This window comes from Rhamphochromis sp. 'chilingali', assembly GCF_963969265.1.
Source record: "Rhamphochromis sp. 'chilingali' genome assembly, chromosome: 2".
Taxonomy (NCBI): domain Eukaryota; kingdom Metazoa; phylum Chordata; class Actinopteri; order Cichliformes; family Cichlidae; genus Rhamphochromis; species Rhamphochromis sp. 'chilingali'.
Genome location: NC_137930.1, coordinates 62,694,391 through 62,721,360, shown reverse-complemented (window position 1 = coordinate 62,721,360; position 26,970 = coordinate 62,694,391). Strand labels below are relative to the sequence as shown.

Below are 26,970 nucleotides of genomic sequence, written 5' to 3'. Positions count from 1 at the left end.
AAAAGACCTAAAATAGTTAAATAGCAAGTTGTACTTTGACAGTCTGCATTGTAAAGGAAATTCAAAAGTTTAGTCACGCTTCACTTGAGTGTTCTCCATGCAAATAGAGCAAGTTTGGGCTTTTTCACCTTCAACAAAAAAATCAGCAAAGGATGCATTTATCATTGACAATAATAATAATGCAGAACAGCATTTGCTCTAAGTGCTGTAGAAAATAAACCTCTGCTGTAAGCTCACTCAATCGACTGTCTGCAGATTCCCTCTGCTATAGTATAATTTCAGCCCAAGTCAGTATTTGAATTGTATTTTCAGTATTTTTGTCCTTATTTTAAGAAAGTTAACTTTTGTGTAGTTACACAAGTATAGCAAAAAACAAAAAGCAATGCCCCAGTGCATTATTTGTGTGTTTTCTGTATAGATGACAAGTTGACAGGTGACCATGAGGTAAAGCTGCTCTGCATAAAAATAAACAAAACCCCGTATAATTATGGGGTTATGCTTGTTGGAGGTGGGTGGGCTGTTTGGGTTTTGTTTTAGGGTTTTTAATTAAATGGATAGACTCAAAAAATAATAAAAAATGAGAAACGTATCTTCTAAAGCTTTTCAGATAGTGAAATTGAATTTTTATGGCGGATCCAAAGTAATGGAACACACCACAATAATCAATTTAACCTTGTTTTAATAGTTGTTTTTAATATTTGTCAATCATAATAGAAGTTAAAATGTGATTATTTGCACACCCCTACAACAAGGCATTCCTTGTTAAGCATATGAATGCTGTCCTTTTATTATTTTTTGTCACGGCTTGAATATAAATTGCTGACCTAAATGGGTCTATTTAAACTAGGTCTCTTTTAGCATTCTTACTACTGTCTCATGTACTCAGAGTGTTCAGAATATATGGGTATTAGCATGAAAACCCAAATGTTGAATGGCATTAACTGATTTGCTGTGTGACCTGTTAACATTGTGTGTTGCATTGTTTTTTGCAACTTCTGAAGCAAAACCACCATATGAAATTTACTATGTGTGATATTAGCAAGACTTGTTACCCTTACTTACTGAGCCTGAGCATTTCCCAGCAGCCCTCCCAACTTCAAAGGCCCCTGCTCAGGCACACTGTACAGTAGCCACCTTCCCTGTGCATCTGAGCAATGAACTAAATTAGATTTTCTTCACATCTCTGCTTCTCTTTCTAGTTATTACTTTTTGAACACAGCTGGGACCGTGTTTTCCTACATCCCCAGTCTGTGGGACACAGCAACAATTTCTCAAATTAGAACATTAATAATGACACAATATCATGAGGATTCCTGAGTAAACTGTGCTTTTTCTTTTTGCGTGTGGGTTTGCTTGTTTGCTTTGTGTGGGCATGCTGTTTGTGTGTGTGCGTGTGTGCACGCGTGTGTGTGCCTTGACAATCCAGGTCCTGTGGACAGAGCAGCAAGTGGTGAAAAAGAGGAAGAAGAGGGATGTGTATGAAGACCTAACGGATCCTGATTTCCCTAAGCAGTGGTACCTGGTGTGTAGACTTCCTACCATCTATCTCATTAGTTTGACATTATTACTAAAATGTTAAAATTGGGAAATGGAATAATTAAAATGCTTATGAAATACCATACATAATGAGATTTTCAGTAGCATGGTTCTAGTTTTCTAAAAGAGATATCTCTATGCTTCACCAACAAATAAAGTGGGTGTACAGTCAGCTGACTATATAGTGGCTGCTTCTCATATGCATTTGAAATCCCACTTTACATTTTCAAGCCCTCTCTGTATTCAGTCATTTCAGTAGCAGCCTGTAGGAATGCCTGTTTTCAAGCTATATTTTTTGTTGAAGTGGAAGATTTATATTTAAATACAGCTGGTCTGGTAATCATAAGATGTGTTGCTCCGTTATGGGCTATTCTTTACCTGGCCTGTTTTAACCTCCTGCAACTTTTTTTTTCTCAGTCAAATATATAATGTAGTGCCTTCCACGATGTTGAGTTGAATGTGCAATTACATGTCAGGATAGATCACCTGTGAAGCATCGATAGCATATAATGTTGCCTCCATGTCTGTTTCATTAATCGCAGTTTTTCTCAGAGATGCCTCAATTCACCTTAATCCCCCCCCCCCCCCTTTTTTTTTTTTAACTACATAAAACCTCTGTCAGTTCAGCAGATTAATGACAACATTGACTATCCCAGACATAAATCACCAGTGAATAGAAGTTGTGGAACTACCTCTGCCATTCAGCATTAGACTTCTAATCGTCTCAGGCCTTAAACCCTTTTTTTCCTATTTCAACTACATTGCAAAGCTCTGGCTTAAACAAACAAATAAACAAAGCTGGTTTAGCTGAACGCACAAACCACCAGTGCTGCAGTTCTGTTTTGGTCACATAATAAATTTATGGGATTTAGAATTCTTTTATAAAAGGTTTATTTAGCACAGTCACTTTAGGGCAAACTTAAGTGATGTATTGAGTTGTGTCTGCCTGAATTTAATAATGTGTATTTAATGTATTCATAAGTTTCAGCTATGTGCACTTCAATGTGAAGTCAAAGGGAAACTGGAAAAAGAAAAGGAGGCAGAGGAGATTATCTTAATGTCTTTCTGTTCCCGTATATCTGTGTTTATTTGTAACCATCTCTGTCAGCTCTCGCACTCACCTCTCCTTATTCTTCAAGCTGTACAGATTTTCACTTATTCCTCCAAATCACGCTTTACCGCTGCCTTTTGTCTGCCTCCCTCCCTCTCCTCTCGAATGCTGCCGAATGTTATTTCTTCAGTACGAGAGGCAAATGCTCTCTCCCCAAGATGCCTGACCTGCAACAGGTTGTCTTTCTTTTTCACTGACAGCAAAACAACAGTAGGATGTTCACAATGGGCAACTCATCCTGAGGAGGCAGACATACCGGGGTGATGCATTAAAATGGGAGTTTAAAATGTTCATGAAGCACCTCTGATCTCCCCTCGTATCTTCTTGGTGTCAGGTGTATCAAGCGATGCTGTTTTTAATAACATGCAGCAGAGAAGGTCTTCGCAGAAGATGTAGGACCTTCTTTCACTGACAGACCTTTTCTGTCATTTTGTCTCGGAAAAGTCAGTCATGGCAGATTGACAGCTGAACAAAAGCCTTTGTCTCTTCCAGTCCAACCCAACACATCAAGATCTGAATACAAAAGCAGCCTGGGCTCAGGGCTACACAGGAAGAGGTGTAGTGGTCACTATCCTGGATGATGGCATTGAGAAGGACCATCCCGACCTCATAAGCAATTACGTAAGTCATAAATTTCAAATAGCAGAGATGGAGCCGGACATGTTCTTGTCCCAAACTTCTCAACACACGATGCATTTTGAAACCAATTAACAAAATGTCTATTTTAACTGGTGATGATAAAAGGGCAACTTTTTGATATGTATTTTAATTTTCATGCTATTCAGTAAGAATTATAGCCACTAAAATTTCGTACTTCCTTTGTTTTATTAGCTGTATCAAAATCATCCAAAACCCTTGTGCACACAAAAGGTCCGACCGACAGCTTTTCAGGGTTTTTTTTTTTAAACATTTAGTCACAGAGGAAAAAACAATTAAGCGAGCTCTTTAAAAGAAATGTAAAATCACTTCATAACCTTTTCTTATTTCTCTTTTAGGACCCTGAGGCCAGCTATGACGTAAATGATGGAGATACTGACCCTCAACCAAGATATACACAACGAAATGAGAACAGGTAATGTGCTAGCAAACTTGAAATATACATTTTTATTTAGTGATTAAATAATTTGGAATAGACTGTCCACCTCTTGTTTTATTAGTTATATTTTGCTCCCTGAAAGCTGTAGTTATCAGGGACTGGTGAGAAAGAAAGTGGATTCCACTTTGGGTCCAGTGCTTTTGGCTCAGGCATTTGCATTCAGAAACCAATTATTTAAGTGTGGAAGTATGGGTGCAGTCATTCTGAAATCTCTTGAAAGACTGTTCCCCTTTTTTCTTGCTTCAGCACACAACTCAAGTTGCTGTAGCATCAATCCAGCCCATAACGCTCCACCACCAAAATAGCACTTATTTGTTGCCAATACAGCTCTTGTTTACTTGCCCCCCATTAACTCATGCTCTTCCCAAATACAAATACAGACCATTTTTTCCCTTCCAGTCTTTGGTGATCACTTGAAAACATGTTTGTCCCAATTTATTGATGGAACACTAAAGCGTCAGCAAGAATGAATCCTTATCGCTCATCCCCTCCTCTCTCCCCATTTCTCAAAACGCCATGGTCCTCTGCTTTTGTCCAATCCCCCCTGGAGCAGATGAGAAGCTGCATCCCGCCTCTGAAATGCACAGCAGGATTTGTCTCAAATCTCTCTCTTTTCGTGCCACTAAGTCTTTTTGTGGTTGTATGGTTGTTTTTCTTTGTTAGTTTTGTTTCAAAGGATAGTATTTCCAGTTACAGTTGGTCAGAATGAAAGGCCCAATGGGCTTAATGTTTTTTTTAGTTGTTGTTGTTGTTTTTAAAAGAAATTATTAAAAGCTGTTAAAATAAATCTGCTTCTTTACAGTTGCTTTTTGGTGCTTTGACGTTTGTCACTTTAAGCAGCTTCTGTTGTTCGTCTAGTTTTGCTTGTTTTTTTTCTGTTATCATCCAAAATATGATCTGTTCATCTGCAATATTTATTCATCTTGAAAGAGGCTGGCATCTGCAATTTTTGCACAGACGCCTGTTTCTTGTCCTTGCCGACAGCTTGAGCAGCCATGCAGAGCGAATCCAGCCTTTCCTGTCAGTGTATCGTAGATCCCACTCTATCGTGCTGATCGAACAAAGCACTACTGGAGGGGATTGCTCTCTGACTCTGGTTTACTACAGCTCCCAAACTGCACCATGCTTATACTTTCCAAACATAATAAAAACATGAAATGCATGGGTTTGCACTTACACACGTTCTACTGCTGCTGTCGGTAGAGCTGCTAGAGTAATTATCTTACATTGGATCAATTTCTGAGCATAAAATGAATAGCAAGGGTGTGTCTTTGTGTCTACAGTGTGGAGCTTTGGTGTTTGGAGTGACCTGTGGACAAATTATATCCAATGAGTTATGCAAATCTCCACAAAGCAATGCAGGCTGACAGTGAGTAATGCTCACAACCCCCTCACAAGGAGATTATATGAATATATTCATAGGACAACAAAAAGCAGAGGAGACTCGGAGGAAGGCATTTTTCCAGAGTCATGGAGGCCAGTTCATTTGTACTGATGACACGCAAGGCTGATTTTTCAATTCTCATCTCAGGCGTTTTTCTATTGAGATGCTCTGTCTTGACTTGGCAGTTATTCTTGGAGGGGAGTGCATGTTTAGTTGAAGGCCAGTAATTCATTTGTGCTTCATCAATAAAATATGTGTTCATCATTATCAGAATCGGGGTATTAATTCTGATAACGGCATGGATATTTATCAGTCCAGCTGTGAATAAGGAGAGTTTTAATGAAAATTTATCGCAGCACGGTTTTAATACATTTTGTATTTGTGAAAGATTCTAATGAAATTCCAGCTGGGCCCATAATGATACACGGTAACACTGGTTACACAAATGTTAGGACAGTCTAGAAAATGTAATTTAAATCAATTGTGTAAAGGCTGAGCAAGGTTAATGTATATGCCATTTTTACATTTGATGTGACTGACATTAAAAAAAGAGACGACTACTGAAAACGTTATGCACTGCAAAACATAAAACATTTTGTGAAACATAATTCACAATAATATGATTGAAGTCCATCTCGACCACTTGATAACAATGTCCTACATGGACACCATCCTTCAGCCTAATCAGGTTTTATGTATGTGGCTAGAGATCGGCCACATACATAATATGTCAAAGGTGGAGGAGAAGAGAACTCGTAGGCATTCGCCTACTGTGGAGGCAAATTTTAATTCATGTCTGCACCTTCAGATTCAAGGTGATACCTATGTTTCATCATCTGCGCAGAGGTCCCCTCCACCAAAGAAGTGAAAACAAGAAGGAAAGAGACAACGTGACCAGCATCTATAGAAAACATCATCCCAATCCTCTTCACCTCAGTCCTCGACTCCTGAACCAAAGTCAGGACTGTACCACATGAAAATCTGCATAAAAATGTTTATTTATTCCCAATATTGTCACAATTACTTATTGTCAGCAGATCAGACACGTGACCCCCTCCTGTCTCCCGACAGCTGACACTGAGCCAGTTAAACAGCATTATGCAAGCTAATGTTGAACTCAAGTGTCAACTCAATGTGCACATTCTCTCTGATAAACAGTTTGATTACATTTTCACATCGTATGAGAGTTTATTTGCCAAGTGTCCAAGTCAACCAATGTTAGATCCACTTTACTAACAGCAGCTAACATCAGCAAAAACAGCAGTGGTTAGCTACAGAAAAGTTCAGGTTATCCCCAACAACTCACCTATTGTTCTCATCGGGTGGAAGTGAGTTTCACCGACTTGACGACTCCTTTCACAAAGTTTTACAGCTTCCTCCGGGGTAAACAGATGTGGACACATATGGACAGATGAGATAAAGAGGAGACTGGCCGACTACATTTACTTTTTGTCCTACAGCAGCCACTGTAACTAGAATTGTGCACTCATGTAAGAAAAAAAAGAGCTCAGTTAACTGCAGTCTGTAATCTACTGACCTCTAGTGGTGAAATTTTACACACTGTAACTTCAGGTATTTCTCAACCTAGAACGTTTTAAGCAATTTCCATTTTAGGAGTTGGGATTGTTACGATTTTATTGACACCAGTGTCACTATTGATTCTGCTGATCCATCTGGTTCTTTATCGATTTTCGATATTGATTTTTAGCTCTGCTTTATGTGAGGGAACACATGCAGCTACGTAAGTTTTTAGCTTTATTATCTAGACAGAACACTAATGCTAGCTGTAGCATCAGCCTCTCGGTAAACATCTTGAATGAAGAAAATTAGAGAATATTCGTAGGCTTTCTTTGCTAAAGAAAAATGCACAAAGTATAACAATAATGTTATCATATTGCAGGATATTCAGTGTCATTTACAGATGAGCTGCTTGATTGGACAGCAGCAGTAGCACTATTAAAACATCAAATAACTGACACTCATATTTTGTAGATGAGCATTTCAGCCTCTTGCTGGTGTTGTCACTCAAACTTGCAATAATTATTTTGCAAACATTATAATTAGTGTTACCTTGGTTCTTTTGTAAAACGAAGCTACTTCTTTTTCTGTGCTGTAATATTGTTTGTTTGTTTTTTGCCAGAATTGAGATATATGCGTTTTAAAAACATTCATATTTTGAGTGAGTAACTATATTGCAATCAGATTAGCCTGATTTTATGTATTTCCCCCACCTCTAAATTCTTGACAAGGTAAAAATTAAGGATAATTCAGTAGATCACTCTCTTGGCAAGCTCTCGCTAAATGCAGCCACATTCATATCATTCTATTATTCACACGTCGAAACTACACACTACCGTGCAGATTTTCAACGTTTTAATTTTGTGGTGATTCATTATTCTCTTTCGTTTTGTTTATAACAGCTTATATTCGTTTTTTTCCAACAAAAAACAAATAAAGACAAATGAAGAGAAAGGTTTGAGTTTCCCAAGGCACATACAGTATGCATAACCAGGCAATTCAGCTCACCTGGTTACTGCCCCCTCTTCTTCAAATGTATTCAGCCACCCACATACAATATACTCTGTTTCTCTAACTTCCCTGTGGAGAGCTGTTATCTCCTATAGAGAACCTTTCACAGGGCTTCATTAACTGAGATCCATATGCCTGCATGGGAGAGTGTGTAGTGATTACAAATCAACCCATCATCCTCTGAATACTGAATGGTTAAACTCAAGGCTAAAGGTTTAGTGGCTAATCTGGATGATGGCAATGAGAAAGACCAAGAAAAGTGTTTACATGCTTCTCTTGCCCCAATAAATTGCTCTGTCCTTGGTGGAACGTGGCTATTTGTTTCTCTGATCATGAAAGCACTTCTTCAGCAAAAAGACACAGACTAGAGGAATGTAATTGTACCCGTTCTGCACAAGCCTCGCATTTTAATTTTAATTTCATTAAATTATTAATTTGTTCTGACATTACTGGGGGCTGGGCAGACACCCCCTGCATCAGATGGCTGCGGGATGCGTTACATTTTTTAAGAGGTAAAGTAGTATGTAACTTTTATTGGGGCTCTTTTTTCCTGCTCCTTCAGTTTCCTGCTTGCAGATAACACATTAAAGAGAGTGTATATTCTTACACATATTCTCTTTAAAGGTTTTTTGATCATGCATGCACTCACCAGCCACTTCATTAGGCATACCTGTTTAGCTATTTACTCAAATATCTAGTCAGCAACCCGGTACATATGGTCAAGACAACATGCTGAAGTTCAAATGGAGCATCAGAGTGGCGAATAGGGGTGATTTGGGTGACTTAGAATAAGATATGGTTGTTCATGCCAGATGTGCTTGTCCTAGTATTTCAGAAACACTGAGGTATAAAGAGGATGATCTGTAAAAGAGGAAATATTCAGTGAGCGGCATTTCTCTGGGTAAAACTGCCTTGTTGATGCCAGAGTTCATGGTAGAATGGGCAGACTGCTTCGAGCTGATAAGCTAATAAGACAACAGCAACTCAAGTTCAAAGCCAATTGTTGCACCCTAGGTATGCAGAAGAGCAATTCTTTGAAGCTCTTTGATGATCAGACAGAAAATAAACTGAGGTTTGTTTGTTTTTTTCTTTAATCATGTGAAAGTTGCGTTGGTAGTTAATTCATGATGTTACCTTTACTTCACCTAATTATACTTAGAGAAAGAAAGGTGAAAGGTCACTCGCTGCGGAGGCAAAATGTTTGTGTTTTACTGTCAATACAACTGAAAACATTTTTATGTCTTTGGGTCTTATTATGTACTTAGCGGCTGAAAACATAGCTCAATCCAATTTAAATTTGGACTGAACACCAGAAAGAAGGAAAAGAGTTAAATACCATCTGCAGGCACTGTGTCCTTGGCCAAGACAAGTGGCTAAGGCCTGAAATGAACCTTATTTTTGTACCCGAATGCAAATAAAAATGCCCGTCCTGTTATTTGGAAATCTATATCCCTTCTGTACATAGGCTGAATGCATATCTAAGACTTTATGGAGGTAATAAATCTGTGTCTTTGGAGGCTGATGCAGGAAAAATCAAAGCTGAAGGAGGGTACAAATCAAAGTAGACGGCTTCCTGATGTGTTGTCTGCTTTAATGCTTCTGTTATAGTGTTTGACACAGCAGGTCGTACCTGGCTGCGTTGACTTTGCTTACGAGACATTTTAGAGCACAGCATTTTGTGGAATTGGCATTGGTTGAACTGCTGCTATGTCAAGTGCGTTTTTCAGAAGTTATTTTAAGTCAAACAATAGTGCAGTCCGCATGTGTCTGATTAGTGTGCATGTGTTCTTTCTCCTTCCCCTATTAGTGTACATGTTTACAAGTATACTCTGTGCCGAGTAAATAAACAACCAAAGTTTGCTACTAATTTACCAAACGTTTTATCAGACTTGGACATTACCTGAAACATCGTGGGATGAATAAAGAAATATTTTTTAAAAATTGCAGGGGGCATGTGCACAAAACCTTATTTTCTCCTATTTGCTCTGGCCCATTGCATGCTGAAGATAAATGCTGTGTTCTGTTTACACCAAGTTTATCAATTCTTGTTTAGAATGCTGCCAGCTTCTATCTAGCCTGAATACTGTAATTCTCCTTTCCCTTGTCTGTTTATTCTGCTGGGGAAAGCCTGTTTATTTTCCTGACAGCCAGGCAGGCTTGCAAGAGGTGAAGTTGGCAGAGAACCCACTCTTAAACCTGAATCCTCTGGCTTTCTGTTTTGAAGATATTACTTTTGCTAAAGAAAAGCTTCTTGCAGTATGAAGCTGCTGTTTTGTAAACATTTTAAATGGGTAATTTATGGAGGTGGTGAGCCGGGTTTATAATTTATGAGACATTACTGATCACCTCGACTCAATCAATATCACTTTTTTTTTCTCTCGGTGTGTTGTTTAATAGACATACAGTGACAGACTGATTTTGGACCAGTTGTGTTTGCAGTAAGTGGAGGAAGTCCAGTTTAACATGCTATTCAGGGTGAAGCTTTTTGCTTTTTTATACAAAGTTACTTTTATTAGTATAAATGCATTTAAAATCTTTTAAATGTGCTTTGTTGCACAGATGATTTTATGTAATTTGTTTAGAGACACACTGCACTATTTTTCATTTATTGTCTTTTCAGTTACTCCATCATTTGGTTAGGCTCGTTTTAAGCTACGATAGCAACATTAAGAGTCCCATTTCCTCTTCCACCACATTGCTTCGTAAAGCAGAGTAATGATGATTTTTTAGGGCAGGGGAAGTAGCACTTGTCTAATCTCTATTAATAGATATATGCATATGCAGACTCTGTATGGAAAGACAAGTAGATTTTTTTTTGTCCACCTTTAGTCCTCAAGTAATCAGAATACTATTAGGAAACAAATTTCAGGAGGAGTTGGTTACATGCAGGTAAGCAGTCCTTGTGGAGAAGAACAGAGGGATTGCATTTGCTGAAATGCAATCTGGCAACCATGAATTACCATCTGACAACGATTTAGGTTTTTGTTAGCTTTTTGAAATTCCTCTGCATCTTAAACAATAATCATTGTCTTGAGCCAGATATCCAGGTTACAGTGGGAAATTAGCTATTGCCCCAGAAGGCTGAGTCAGCTGAGGAGACGATGGGTTTCTGGATTGTTACAATGCTACTGAACAGTCATAGTACAAACAAAATGGGCATTTTGATATCTCGTCCTCTTCGTCTTCCTAAAAAAAAGATGTATTTCCTTCCAGCTCCACATAAGTTTCCTCCCACACAAAGACATCCAAGTGAGTTGGATTAGAAAGTGTGAATTGCCTATAGATATGTTGCCTATGAATATCAGTCTAGTTACAGACTATTTAAAGTTTCCTTCTGATGGACAGTCAACTACCCCAACATACTTCCCTGCCTTCTGTCCATTGTATTGGCTGCCATCATTATAAGAAGGCAGACAAGAAAAGGATTCAATGCATGTTTACTCAATGCCAAGGGTTTAAAACGTGAAATATTAAACAAGCTCATCTGATCTCCTCTACAAAGCTTCAAGAACCTCTGTGTTCATCCACACAATGAAGCTATTTCTACTTCTCACTCCACTGTAACCATTTGAACAGACCTGCCTAAGGCCACAGCTGAGCTGAGTTGAGTAGAGCAGAAAATAGCCTAATCCTTTTGGCAGCTACAATGAACGGACTCTATTCAGTCCCTCTAAAACCAACTGAGCAATGCCAAGACTCAGATCCTACAGTTTAGCCAAGCATTCATTAGACATTAGTCTCACTTGATGATGCATATTTTGACACACATCCTCTGCGTAACAGAATTCAAACACAAACTGAATGTGTATGTGTGGTGCTTTCAGTGCTGAAAAGCCATACCAGCCAGGCAGCCGACCAGCAGCCTGTTCATTTTCTTTTCTGAGAAAGATGTGAGGATAATTCATTAGGACTGTAAGAGGCATCAGTAGTGCTCAGAGAAGCCAACTGCATTTATTTTGGATGGCTCGATAGTTTTCCATATGCGTTTGTTGCATGATACAGATGTAAAGCCCAGTTGAAAATATAAATTTATCACCAAAATTAAACATTTTTATAGGTCTATATAGGCTTCAAGCTGCTTAATTTTGTATACCATCCTTCTTCTAAAGGATGGTATAGGCTCTAGTCAGTGTTCAGAGAGATAATGAAGGAAAAACTGAAGGACCTCCCTTTAGTATTTAGAGAATTTCACCAGCTCTTACTATGGCTGCCCTGCAGACACTTCCAGGTTGCACCTTCACTTCAACAAGCCAACATCAGAACTGTCTTAAACATTAATACTAGAACCTGCAGTAACAAAAACTGAAAACCGTTTAACACATTTAAATATTTGGTTTGATGAGTCTTGAAATATGTGATTATTACGGTGCTGTAGGGATTAGTGTCTTTCTCTTGCTCATTGCCACAGTATTACCTGGACGACTCTAAAAATGGTAAACGACTAGATCGGGTCGAGTGATTTGGCAGGATTATGTTTCAGTAATAAAATGTCTTTTGTTGTTCTAAGGTTACCAGAGTACTCTTAATGTAAGCTTGCAAGAATATTGCTAAATTATTGAAGCACCCCTTTAAATTTGTTTATTAGTTTTGTTAATTAGTTAATGTGAAGGGGGGAAAGATACAGTGATAATATTTTACCATTCCTGATTGGCCAAAAAATTTAACAGCACTCCTCCAAGCCCCCAGCAAGAACTGAAGTTGGTCACCAAGAGGTCCTTGTGCCCAAGTAACCACCTTGGTTTCATTCAAGGTAAAAGCAAAATGAGAAATCTGCAGAAACATGTTTTTTCTATTAAGATAAACCTTTTATAAACTTCTTGTTGTCACATTCTTTTAGTCAGGGTCATGGTCATATCAGCTGGTGGAATCTAACACAGAGCTGTGTGAGCGTCAGAACCCCGTCTGTAAAGTATTCTGCATCATGCCCACCTTTGAAACCAAAGCTGTACTAAGTACAAACACATATACACTTTCTGGTTACTTTATGAAGTATACCTGTTGGATGCTTGTTGTCACAAATATCTAATCAGCCGATCGTATCACTGCAACTCGTTGCATCTAGGCAACCTGGTACTAGAAAAATCTACCTAATAAAGTATGTGTGTGTGAGCAGCTGACCACCGTGATTAGTGGATTTCCTTTGGGGGTTATTAAAATGAATAAAATGCATTGGCATAAAATGTAACCTCTTCCATCTGCTCACTAAACCATCACCTTTTTTGAGATGAGATAGCCTTTATTTGTCAGTTGCAGGTCTTTTGCCCACAACCAAGATGACAGACCTTGCCGACCGTACATACAATACACAAACATCACATTGGGGAGACAGGTCAGGCTAGGTAGCAAGAAAAAAACATCGAAATGTGTAACACAGAAGGATAATACAGGAATGCACAGATATCAACACACCATAGCACAATAAACACTGACAAGCAACATGGGAAAGTGTTCCAGTGTGTACATCTGATCTGGGACCGCTGCAATCTTTCGACTGCGCCTCCAGCTGACCCGATGTCCACATCAGACGGGAGGTAAGCGTTGGAGGTGGCGTTGGATCCGGGGTAGGGAGGGTGATACGTCAGTGAGTGCTTATCAGTGTGTATCACTGGTCTCTCGATCTCCCGTTGGAGAACCGCGAGCTTCCCCATGATGGTATCAAACTTGCGGTCCGTGGTGTTGTCATTCTTTTACTCAGAGAGCCGATTCTGAGAACTCACGACTGCAGTTTTCTTTTCAAAGCAAAGACAGTTTTAAAAATTGCGATGGTGGCAAAGCTAAGATTCTTACGCTGTATTTGTCACATCTAAGAAGAGTTTTCTTTTGCAGAATTCTTTTATGTTAGTTGCTATTGTTGCATTCTTAAATACAGTACATTTCATGATGTTATTGACTCCTAAGTCCGAGGTGGAGATTGTCTTGTATGACATGTCCAAATTCTCCAACAAATGACAGGGCATTGACTTTCCCAAAAATGGTTCCTTGTCCTGAGGATGACAGATAAAAGCATTACCTCTCTCTGTCCCTTTTGCTTCTTCTGATAAGATAAGGGGGGTCACATTGGCTGTGTAAACAGAGCTTTTCTACTTCAACAGCCTTTTATCTAAGCTTTGTTTGGTCTTTTCTTATTCTAAGCTTATTTTAGTCAATGTATGTAGCTTCTGACATCCACCAGTTCACAGAGCAGTGATTTATTTAGTGTGATTGTCTCTCTGCAGAGTGAACCGTTTTGAAAGTGTTTCATTGTCTCGTCACGTCTTTTGTGCAAACGTCAACTTTTACCTACTTTTGAAACTACACTTACACCTACCCTCGCTACTTGACACGTCTCCGACGACTCTTCCAATCTATCTTAAATGGATATAGAATGGAGGCATTCAGTAAAGTGTCTCGGAAATCATTTAATTTCATGGACATTTGAAAGATAAAATTGTGGCTTCATCATAAACCCTTTTGTGTGCTCTGGCACGTCTGAGTCTCCCTGGATATATTAAGCTGTCTGGCTGTTTTTGCTGAATTCGATCCAGATCAGCCGCTCTATGTGCATGTGAATATGCAGACAGTATTCGAAACATTTACATTTTGGTGTGCACAGCCTCTCGATAAGTCTTCTCAGGCCTCTGGCTCTCTGTGCACTCTGCCGCGCTTGGCTGAATCCCCTGCCTGGCATCACATCTGTGGCTCCATGGTCTGAGGATATGTGCTGTCTGGAGCGTAAAGGCTGTTTTGTGATGCTGTGGACCAAACAACAGCATGTGCATGCCGATATTTACCACTAAAGGCAGTGGAGACATTAATATAAAGCGCTAATTAAAATTCCCTTTTCAGAATCCCGGACCTTTTTAAATCCAATACTATGATTGTTTTTATGAAAACATAGCAGTTTTGCTGATGTAATTAAAGGAAGCCGAAAACTCAGACTTTTTGGCGTAAGACCCGTAAGGATTGTGGTGTGTTTTTTTTGTTGTTGTTTTTTAAACAAATGTCAGTGACAGTTGGCACATGAATCTGCTTTTTTTTGCGAAGTTAAACTGCAAATGTCTGCATGTAACAAGGCGTTTTCTTGGCCAAGCCATCTGGCTGTCCATAGTGCTGACGATGTGTGATCTTAGCCATTGCGGGTAATGGCACGCTCCCTGGCCTGTGTAATAAAGGACAGCAAAACATCTCTTTTAAAATTAGTTCTTCCTTCATTTTTACTCACTCCTAGGAAATTATGACCACTGCAAAGGGACAGTTGTAAATTGCTTTAATATGTAGCAAAATGTCAGGTTAAAACAAACAAATGCGAGTTGGATTTATAATTTTTAAGTCTAATTTCCAAAAACATAAATCAGTAACTGCATTGAATACCTTCACATTAAAGCCTACACTGGTGTGTAGCAGTGACCCACTGCTGCATTAAATTACAGCAGAAGCACTTAGTGTTTTTTATGTTTTCAAATATAGATCTCTTCTATGATTGTTTTATGTTAAATTGGTTCCTTAATAGGGCTGAACGATATATCGCATTTGCGATAATATCGCGACATGATCAAGTGCAATTTTCTAACCGCAAAGGCTGCGATTATACTCTGGACATGTCCAAATTCATGGGCTGCATCCTCCTGAGGCCGCATTTGTAGACCGATTACGTCACAGCGACGCGCCGAAGGCTGTCCAAATTACTACCATATCCCAGAATTCATAGCGCGGCCCAGCCAAACTCCAGTTTCCAACAATGGCGGCCGCTACTAAGTTTTAAAATTACTCATACTAATCTTTCTGGGTCACAAAATAAACTTTTAACATATTTTCAGGCGAGAAAGTAGTTGTGTAAACATCAAATATCTGCTCGGTTTATCAAGATATCCCATATTTGCAAAAGTGCTTCGACGTTTTCAGAGGCGTCTGCTACCCACCAGCTCGACAGCTAGCCGGGAGCTCGAGGGTTACTGATGCGGCCGAGAACGGCACAACTCCCGGCACATCATTTTCAGATCACCGCGGAGTTTCGCTGCTCGGGTTAAACGTAATATATAAGTCACTTAGACAGACCTAAAAATGTTATTGTTGGGCTTTTTTCAGTGTTTTGTTTGTTCGTGAGTAAATCGGTTTGGCTGAGATTAAAGTTATTAGATTAGATAAAATAAAACTTTATTAATCCCCCGGGTGGGTTCCTCCTTGGTTTTCACACAGCTGACTAAACGTCAAACAGAAAACTTATTAAACAGAAGTATGAGACAGTCGAGAATTTACACCAGTGTCTGGTTATATTTTAGATAGCAAGAAGCAGACGGCCGAGTTTATTAAACTCCACCGAGACAGCGGTGACGCTAATCAGAACTAGACCGTCCAATTTCACGCCTTTAAATTTTAAAGGCGTGTTTGTGTGTGTGTTTATACAATTGCTATTATGTTTGCACTTTATGTGTAATGTTACTGACTGCAAAGATCAGTAAGATGTGTGTATTTTTTATTTATTAGTTTTATTTATTTAATATTATTTTTTAATTGAATGACTGTCTAGTAGTTCACAGATGTTGAAAAACTGAGTGTGGTAAAGCCACTGATTTTGTTTATGTATATTTCTGCAATCTGCACATTGTACTGACTTTCATTTTAATGTTTACACCAGGGTTCCTTGTCAGCACTTTATGCTCAGATGTTTGTAAGCTAAAAATAAACTATTGTGTATGTTCAAATATACTGTTGTGATTGAAGAAGTTAAATAAAAATGTCAGTCATCAATTCATGCATCACCTCATGTCATCATAACAGAGGTCTGTCTTCCAGGAAAGAACAGTTTAAAATTAATGTAATATAGTATTGGCCATACTATATGATGTATTGCTTGTCTTTGTTTAATAATACAGAAGACAAAGACCTTAAAAAATAATCGCATATCGCATCGCAATCGCAATATTGGGGCAAATTAGATTATTTTCCATAATCGTTCAGCCCTATTCCTTAATATATAAAAATGTAGGAATTTAACTTGTGGCAGGTCGGGCCAGGTTAGCACTGATCGCCCAGCTTTCTCAGTAATTAAAGAGAACTACACCCTAGCATCTGCCATCAACATAAAATCTTCTCACTCATACTTTTGTTGTGTGGAAAGGGGTATTGTCGCAGTCACACTAGTGGTCTTATGGCTCCATTTTGTATGATCTGAAATGACTGACGGCCACCATTCAACACCCACTCTGCGCTCGCAGCACATAATAACACACTGATTTGTGTGGACGAGCTTGTAAAGCCAGCCAGTGAGACGTTTGTCAGACACGCAATTGTGAGCTAAAATGTAATGAGTGGGCAGGTCTGTGCCTCTTTAGTGCTCTGATTAGACAATGGGTACTCACTAAAAGGTCTGCTCCCCACTTCACATGCAGACAGAGATGTCCTGTTGTACAGAAAACAACAGCCCACACTCTGATCAGCTGAGACTATAGACTATGCTGCAAGCTTTTACTATAGCAAATGCTCTGATACAATAAGATGACCGATTTGTGTGTCTGTATAGCAAGTTATAGCTTAAGTTATAAAGGGTTATAAAGTGTTTTGCTGATATGGCCTCCCCATCTAACACATTGCAGTTCAGCTCATGTGTGTGTGTTCCTGTTTAGACATCTTTGTGAGGACCAAAACTGGCATTCTACTATACTTGTGAGGACCAACAGTCATTTGTGAGGACACACACGTTGGTCCTCACGAGTTTAAAGGCTTTTTTGAGGCTCAAAATGTGGTTTTAGTGTCAGGTTTACAATTAGGTTATGGTTATGGTTAGGTTTAGGGTGAGAGTTAGGATTAGGTATTCATTTTTGATGGTTAGGGTTGGGGCAGGACAAGTTCCTGCCTCAAGTGGAGGAGTTTAAGTATCTCGGGTCTTGTTCACGAGTGATGGAAGAAGGGAGCCGGAGATCGACAGACGGATTGGTGCTGCGGCTGCAGCGATGTGGACGCTGTACCGGTCTGTCGTGGTGAAGAGAGAGCTGAGCGTAAAAGTGAAGCTCTCATTTTACTGGTCAGTCTACTTCCCTACCTTCACCTATGGCCACGAGCTGTGGGTAGTGACCGAAAGAAGAGATTGCGGATACAAGCAGCGGAAATGAGCTTCCTCCGAAGGGTGGCTGGCCTCTCCCTTAGAGATAGGGTGAGAAGTTCGGCCATCTGGGAGGGGCTCAGAGTAGAGCCGCTGCTCCTCCACATCGAAAGGAGCCAGTTCAGGTGGTTCAGGCATCTGACAAGGTATGTCCCACCGGGAGGAGGCCCCGGGGCAGACACATGACAGGCTGGAGAGATAATATCTCTCGGCTGGCCTGGAGGTTTTCAGAAGAATTTCACTCGCATGTACTGTACCAGTGTACCTGCACATGTGATGTGACAATAAAAGTGATTTGATTTGATTTGAGGTGCTAGAGGAGGTGGCTGGGGAGAGGTAGGTCTGGGCTTCTCTGCTCAGGCTGGGATAAGCGGGAAAAAAATGGATGGATAGTTCGGGTTAGAGATGTCGTTCAGCCATCACTAAGATAGCTGAACCACCGTGTGTGTGTGTGTGTGTGTGTGTGTGTGTGTGTGTGTGTGTGTGTGTGTGTGTGTGTGTGTGTGTGTGTTTCTTTAAATGTGCCAACTGAGTGCTGCTGTTTATGTAATATGAAACTACTTAAGAGCAAAACAGTGTAGTTCAATTTAACAATGACAACTTGTTAAATGCATTTGTGTTGCCTTATATCCTGCCATATGTGCCAAGGTGCTTCTGTAAGAGCCTGTGAAAAATAATCCCTGTTACGCAAATTGATTGCTTGTTTAAAAATCACATTAAGGTTTGTAGTTGACAGCTTAGGTCATAAAATGAATGATTTGTAACAAAGTTCAGCTTTGGGGGTTTTTTTTGGTTGGGTTTCCACATCATTCTTTTTTCTGTTATAAATTGTGACTTTGTCACAAAAACGACATGGGTGGAATAAGTAATAACACAGCAGTGATTCTCTGCTAAAACATATCCGAGTGAACAAAACTGCGAGTTAGCGGGTGGGTAATGTATCACAGATCCACACAAAGTCTAATCAGAATCTCAGCTGGAGGTGTAGCCACACTCCCGCCCTGTGAAACGACTTTGTCCTCTGGCTCATCATAAGCGAGGTTAGGAGATCAAAAAGGAAGTCATTTTTGGCTCCTGTGTGGCAATGCTGTTGATGTAATTAGCTTTGTTCTGATAACATACACTCAACACATCCCCCCCGACAGGTGTGAAACACTGCACTTGCTAATCAGATACCTGCACTGTAATCAGGAGACAATCTTAATGACCTGTCTTAAATGCCAAATGCTCACTTCTGTTTCCCATCTCATCACACTGCTTCTCCCCAAAAGTCAATGAAACAAATTAAATTCTTTTCCGGTAATGACTACCTTTTTGCTTGGAATCATGCAAAGCTCTGCATTTTTCAATTAAACTCGCCATTGTTTATAATAGAAAAAGATCTAATAAAGATATTGATAAAGTGTGTTTGTAGGGGGTTGGAATAGTTTCCATTTGTGAAGTTTTGGTCTATTTGACATGTAGACTACGCTCTATAGGCAACCTGTCTCTTCTCTGAAACTCAAGACTGGTTCAAGGAATTATTGATGGACTTTGTGAATAATTCATGGGCATTGATAAAGTCTCGTATTTCATTTGGATGGCCTGTGGCCAGTGACTGTCAAAGGTAAAGTTAGTTTTTGACAGGCTTTTGTACTTGTCCTCAGGTTTCTATTCAGTCTTTTTTTCGGACTGGAAGACCTATAGCCTGTGTCACAAAAGAAAATATTTCTAATACTTTTTTTTCTTAAAACATTGAGTGATGCAGTACCTCAGCACTGTTTCCTCACAGCAAGAAGGCCCAAGGTTTGAATCTGCTTGCCAGCTGAGGCCTCACTATGTAGAATTTGCGTGTTCTCCATGTGCCTGCACAGAGTTCTCTCCGGGCATTTTGGCTTCGTTCTGTGGTCCAAAGTTATGCATGTTAGGTAAACTGGTGATTCTGGGTTAGGATTTTTCTGCCTGTTGTCCTGTCTGAATATTATGTACAATGAGTTTAATACTACTTGTACATGTTTTTATAGTATAGTATACTACTATATACACTATACACTGTATTAGATACATCTTGCTAATGCAGGATTTGACCCTAAAAAAGTTTTGGAAACATTCCTCAAAGATTTTTGTCCATGTTGACATGAGAGCATCACACAGTTGATGCAGATTAGTCGGATATACATCTATGATGAAATTCTCTGATTCTATCGCATCCCAAAAGTGCTCTATTGGCTGAGATCTGGTAACTGTGGAGTCCATTTGAGTACAGTGAATTCATTGTTATGTTCAAGATACCAGTTTGAGGCCCAGCCAGTGCACTCACGCTGAACCCAAGAATGAATGGTCAGAGTTGCATCTGGTATAAAATCTTTGCCAAATTAAACATGCGGATCATCAAGAATGAGATTTCCATACTAGTTAGCAACAAGCGCCTCCGGTGCAGTTGGCCAGCAGGGTACCGGTGGAAATTGTCGTGCTGTTGGCTGAAGACAAAGGAAGAGGAGATGGGAAAGGCAGGTGAGAGTAGGGACTTTAAATGTCAGGACCGTAGCACAGGACGAGGGCTGGCTGATATGAAAATTAATATAATGCGTTTTCAGGAGACTAGGTAGATGGGAAGCAAGGCCAGGAGTGTTTGAGGTGGATTCAGACTGTTCCACCATGGTGTGGACAGGAAGCGAAATGGAGTAGGAGTAATCTTGAAGGAAGAGTGTGTGGATAGTTTTGTGGAGATGAAGAGAGTTTCAGACCAGGGTGGACAGGATTAGAAATAGTGTATCAGCTCAGGTTAAGCAGTTTGGAGACAAAGTTAGAGAAGCAAGGCTGATGGTTTGGACATGTGCAGACGAGGGATAGTGAAATTGGAAAAAGGATGCTGAATATCAAGCTGTCAGGTCGGAGGAAAAGAGGAAGACCTCAACTGCGAACGTTTGAGGCTGAAACTTGAAGGGGAGAAAAATGTGCGTTTAAGACCGTTAAAAATGAAAGTGCAAAAAGTACGATTAGAGTAACACGCAAACATCATGTTGGATTTATTAAGTCACAATTTCAGTTGTTTCACAGAACAATTTTTCTTTTTTTTTGAATGCTATATTTGCAGCTCCTCTTTAATAAAGCACCCCAACAGTTTTTCACTTGTTGATACTTATCGTGCTGTGTGGAAAAGAAATCTCATGTGTCCTTTATGGTTCTAATTGCACATCAGGTTCACCACAGAGGTTACAGCTCTCTGTGTTGTTACAAGTATTAAATTATACGGCTGTCTAAATGAGAAGCCCTTAAATGTCAAAGGCATATCAGGCTTTTTGACATCTATTGTTAAAGCTGTAAGACATGCGTGTGCCGCAGTTCTAACGAGGGCCAATGGGCTTGTGTTTCTCTTTTGATTGCGTATTTATTTTTAGCAATACTTTAGCTGCCCTGTTATTTAAACATCCAGCACAGCTGGAACATTAACTGCCATTTTCGCTAATTTTATTTAGCTTTCAGAGCCTTTGTGGGGTTTTTTTAAAGTTCTTTTCTTTTCTTATGACCCATCTTTTCATTCACTTTCACCTTTTCTCTTGCCAGGCATGGAACACGGTGTGCAGGAGAAGTTGCAGCTGCAGCAAACAATGGTGTATGTGGCGTGGGTGTGGCCTATAATGCTAAAATTGGAGGTGAGTTAAGCACACGATTGATATTTTTCATTTGGCAGAAGGTTTAATCAGTATTATACTCATTTAAATGAGTTTATGATAATTTCACTTAGAACTGATACAGAACAAAATACACATTCACCATTAATAACTTGGAAGTTAATGTCTTTCTTCTAAGATCTCTGGGACTTTGGGGTTTGTGTCAGAACGACAATTTTGCAGCAGCTCAGGCTTCGCATTATATTAATGATCCAGTGATAGATTTTAAAGCTAATATCCATAATGTTTTTTTCTGGACCACTGACTCTCATTTACTGACTGACTGACTCTGTATTGTTCAGATGTACAAGTGAGAGTGTGCTGCAGAGATAGGCAGTATTATGCAGTGAATAGTTCTTTATCCAAAGCCTGTGAGATGAATTGCTTTTGATCATTTGCTGCAGTTTTTCTTGCCTGGAAATAAGTAGATCATGACTTAATTAAAACTCCTATGCTCCAGTAAAACAAATAAAATGGTCACTGCAACGATTTCATCCCTGCATTTAAAGCGGTTAGGTTCATGTTCAATGTTTATGAAAGGCTCAATCTGATTTTCTTAATTCGTGTCAGTGCTTTCATTGTGCTGCCCTCCACCTTTATTTGGCTCTCCACATAAAACGTAATATTTTTTAAAATTAATTTGTTTATTTTAATCAAGTCGGATTTCCAAAGTTAGTTAAACTGTTGATACATATTCATATGTTTATATGAAAGTTAGTCAAAATTAGACTCTTTGGGGAGAATCTTTTCCAATCAGTAATTAAGCTGTCAGCCTGTGCAGATATACGTACAGAAAGATGCTGTATGTAGAGCAGTTCATTCAAATTAAATCTGCGAAAACAAATCAAGTCTGGAAGGATTATTTTTCCTCCTGAATATTTTTGTGTTTGATAAATTATTCCAAGAAGGCCTTTAGTAACTTTTGTCATCAAACAATCTGTCAATGCCATGATGGCAGCCAACAAGACTCAGCGGAGCCGGTGGAGCCCTGAGCAGCCTGTTCACAGATGTTACTCATAACTCTCCTTCTTTGTCTTCATTACCATTCATCTCCCGACAGAGCCGCACATTGGCCCCGCTCTCATAAATTATTCCTCTGTGAATCTGTTCACGTCACGGCATCAGTGGATTGCTAATAAACAGCTGTGATTCGCTCCCAAGCACTCAAGTTGTGTGTGTTTTTTGTGTGGGTGGGTATGCGTGTGTGAGCAGAAGCAGTCGTGTTTGTGCTAAAGCTAAAATATGTGTGTCCTTACAGAGTAATAATTAGCGATTAGTACTTAAAACCTGTAATTGACCCTACTTAGCTCACTCTGTGTTTCCTCTCCATCTACTGTACTTGGTTTCCTTGTGCCTGCACACACACTCATAGCTGCACCGGTAGCTGCTACCTGTGACTTGATAAAGCTGCAGGGAATTCACGCAAGTGTCTTACTCAGGAATCATCAAGCCGCAGGAAGCTGATGAGAATTGTTACGACAGTAATTACCTTTACTGCTGCAGTGCAGCCCTCGCGTAACGATCACAGAGCAAACAATGTGCTTTATGTTGCATGTTTAGCGCAGTTACGTTTGCTTCGGGCTGCTTAGTATTCAAAGACGTGTTGCACTGAATGCCTGCGCCAACTCTGTAATTACAGCCTTGGTCACATCCCCACTGGTGTATGTTTGTTCCTACAGGGTTAGGCAGGTTCGCTAGAACGAATTATTGAAGTCTTAATGCGGGGACGTTGTCAGTCTTAGTGTATCCTCTGAGGTCCGGGGGTCCTCTAACAGTAATGGACCTTATTTGAGGGTGGGTTATTTCACGCTTCTCTACAGCTATTAATGTTCAGAGGAATGATCTGAGGCTGCTCACATCAAAGACTCAGACAGGTTTGCGTTCAGGTATGATGAAAGGTGACATGCGGCGCTACCCTGTGGACACGGCAGACTGCTGAAGGCTCTGTAAACTCTCAGCTCATTTTTACCTGTGCGTGTGTGGCTTTCTCTCATCTGCAGACTCTTGGATTCTTCTGCTTGTCCTCTCTATAGGTTTTGGTGGGGTCAGGAAGGTTGGTTTAACAACCCCCTGGGTTTTGTTTACATGATGCTTAAATAGTGTAGTATCCACCAGAGCAGCATCCGTGGGCGAGCTTTGTGTGCTTACTCATTAAAACTGAGACTCTGTGAAGTCTTGGTTTCCTTGTGAAGAGCTTGGTTTTTCCGGTTTTCAGTTTTCTTGTGTTTTTCTTTTTCCAGCTGGAGAAAAAAAGAGAAAGAAAATTTACGTTCTGATTCGCTTGACTTTTTTCTTCTTTTTCTTTTTATCAACTTACGTCTGTTTTGTCTCTAAGGTATCTCACAACTCCCTCTGCCGTCTGTCACACTGTCACTATTTCTTCATAACTTTCTCTTCGGTAACCTTATCTAAACCCTCCATTGTGTCTTTGTTTTAATAGGAGTTCGTATGTTGGATGGGGAGGTGACAGATGTAGTGGAGGCTCAGTCTCTTAGCCTGAACCCTCAGCACATCCACATTTACAGTGCCAGCTGGGGCCCGGAAGATGACGGCAAGTCTCTGGATGGCCCTGCCAAGCTGGCTAAGGAGGCTTTCCTCCAGGGAATCACCAAGGTCAGTCAGAGCACAAACATGGTCTTTTAATTTACTAATGTCTTGCATTTCTTATTTATAGTATCACTATCAAAGTCACATCACCTCTTTAGTGTAGTCAAAGGAGCTTGCAAAGAAAGTGTAATAAATCAGCATTCTGGGAGACTCATATTTACTTGGTTTATGATGAGACGCCATCAAGCTTAGCACAGCTTAGCTTACAAGCTGTGATCAAAAGGCTTCACAATTACACACAAAATAAAAAAACAGGAATCATCGTTCATTTAAATTTAGCTGTAGATTGCTGCCTGTGCAGAAGCAGTTTTAACCACTTATACCTGTGCATCTGAATGTCCTCTACCGCGTTTGCTGAGGCTCTCTTTAATTTGACTTTTATCTTGGGAATGAGGACAGAGTCACAAGGAGCCAGTAAAGTAAAGTAATGTAGGTGGTCTGCAAAGACTTTGTTGCTGAGGCCAAAAAAAACTCCCTTTCAATGCACTTTGTGTCAGTGCGTGACGACCCCCAGTATACTTCAGTTTGTTTCCGCTGAATGTTCTACCTCAGATGTTACAGTGAAACTTTCATTGACAGTCTGACCCTGGGGGACACATTCACGGTGCACAACCCTGTGAATGTCAGAAAAACGATGACCACGCTCCTGGTTGAGCTTCTTACCTGATGCACCGCCTTCAGGCTTGGACACAGCAGACGCTTTCACTAAAACCAGCTTTTTGATCTGTGGGTAATAGCCGGAGACTCAGCTCTCATCGCAGCTGATGATGAATCTCAACATGAAAGCCGGGTCAGATTGACACAGAAGGTGGTATTTTTTATTTGCCAAAGTTTGAGACCCAAGGTGAAATTGGTCTGAAAAAGACTTCCCAGGAGTTATTTAAAAATGCCAGCTGTGTCCGAAGCAGTCCAGAGGTGCACAAGAAGACGATCTTAAGTGAGAGATGGGCTCAATTTAAATACGATGAGTAAGAGAGAATGTGTTTGGCTCAAAAGATTCAGTGTAAACATTCACTGGTTGATTTTTACATGAAACTGTTTTTATTGCATCACTGCTTGTTCTGTGTGCCTTTGCATTCCACAGTGATAAATTACTGAAATGCAGAAACCTCCAGATGCAAAAGTGTTGGAGATAGTTTTGGGCTCATGTTAGGCCAACAGAAACACAAAACAACAGGGACACACACTTTAACACAAAGACCAGCTGCATTCTCTGATAGTTGTCTTGTAGCTGGTCCCAAAAATGTTAATCAGTGAGTTTCAGAGGAGCAGTAGGTGGATTTTGTTGCTTTTATATAAAACTAGACTGCTTGTTTAAGCTCTTGGCTCACTTTGCAAAGAAGCAAAAAAGTGTGTGTGTGTGTGTGTGTGTGGGTGGGGGGGGGTTTATAAGTCAATCCAATCCGATATATTTTTGATTTTATAGCAGTTATAGAAGTTAAAGGACTCTTCCTTTCTCTTCTCTTCTTTTTCTCTTCATGCCAGGTAGGTTTTACCTTTTTCCCTTAATAAATTAAATCATCACTTAAAAACTGCAATTGGGATACATTTTGTTTAAAAAATTGTTTCAGTGCTGTGAAACATGCAACTGTGAAAAATATTTTTTAAAAACTGAAAAATCAAGAAGTGCACAAAGACTTTTTCGCAGTAGTGGTCTTTCCAGCTGTAAATCACCAAAAAGTAATCAAGCGAAGCCTCATGATTCCCAAGCAGCTGGTGATGGTAAGGAGAAAAAAAGTCTCTCTTTTCCAGGAAGAACACTTTAATAGAACAAGTCAGAAAAGTTCTGGACAATTTTCTACCTGTACAGTCAGAGCATATTACTTTTTAATTGATGATGGCTTCCCAAGACTGAGGAGAAGGACAAACTCAAGGTTAGTTTGCAAAATTGCCCTCTGCTTAGTCATTCAAGCTTGAATAGAATAAAACATTAAACAGTTTGGACTATTATCTAAGTCTAATACCAACATTTTTCATGTGTCAGTATGTGGCATCAAAAGACGTTATGAGAATAGGCTAATGATAAATGTGAGATGGAAGATAACAGAAAGAGAGGAGCAGTCACTGATGCGGAACAACAGTTACATTAAAACTCTGCTCTAATTGGCATATAAATTAATGAAAATTTTCAGTGAAACCGAATGACTCATTTATAGAATCCCATAATGCAAAATGCTCCTGATATCATGGTGTGTTAGTGAGGAAAGAGTGCCTCACAGCAACAAAGCAGGAGCTGACTGGTTCAGTGTGTGCTCTCCTGGCAGCGAGATAACCCTTGTTATCGTCTGGCTTCTGTAACCTGCAACCAGGACAGCGTCAGGCCATAAATTAAGAGTAGTATGTACAGCTTCTCTAGCCTCTACTGTTAGGACACAGTTTGATTTGGACTGCATCGCCCAGCAGATGTAGTCTTATCCTGGATTCCTTTGAGAGATCATTTGCGAGATGGGGATGTGGGAATCCATTAAGAAAATTAAATGGATAATCATTTTAAAAACGTACTGAACAAGCTTAGTTAAAATTTGTATTCGCATCCTATTGAATTTCCTTTGTACGATTATGAGCTTAACATTTCTGTGATTAGCCATGCCGGAGACGGGCAGTGTTACAACAACAGTGATAAGGAATAAAATATTCCAGCATCTTATCTTTACTAGCAAGATACCAAGAAAATCAGTTAATTTAGTTTTATACTTGATGTAAAAACACAACAATGATACACACTGGTCTGCTCAGTCAGTATGATTAACGATGAAAGAGGTACAAAACAGAGGAGCAGAACAGGCAGTACAACACGTGGTGCTCTTAAAAGAAAAAGTGAATAAAATAAATGATGGCACATAACGAGAGCCCAGAGTAAGTCCATTAGCAAGGTACAGAGGAGGAGTTGGTAAAAGAAAAAAATCTGACTGAAAACTGGTAGATTTTCTGTGTGTGTGTGTGTGTGTGTGTGTGTGTGTGTGTGTGTGTGTGTGT

General features: G+C 39.8%; 1 protein-coding gene across 1 annotated transcript in view; it reads left to right on the top strand.

The window, feature by feature from the left end:
- furinb (furin (paired basic amino acid cleaving enzyme) b) overlaps positions 1-26,970 on the top strand; it is a 94,030-nt gene that overhangs the window by 49,204 nt on the left and 17,856 nt on the right. The window contains exons 4-8 of the mRNA XM_080874984.1: positions 1,427-1,522; positions 3,140-3,268; positions 3,643-3,719; positions 21,281-21,369; positions 23,828-24,000. Of these exons, the coding sequence (XP_080731110.1) occupies positions 1,427-1,522; positions 3,140-3,268; positions 3,643-3,719; positions 21,281-21,369; positions 23,828-24,000 (564 nt within the window). The remainder of the gene's footprint in view (positions 1-1,426; positions 1,523-3,139; positions 3,269-3,642; positions 3,720-21,280; positions 21,370-23,827; positions 24,001-26,970) is intronic.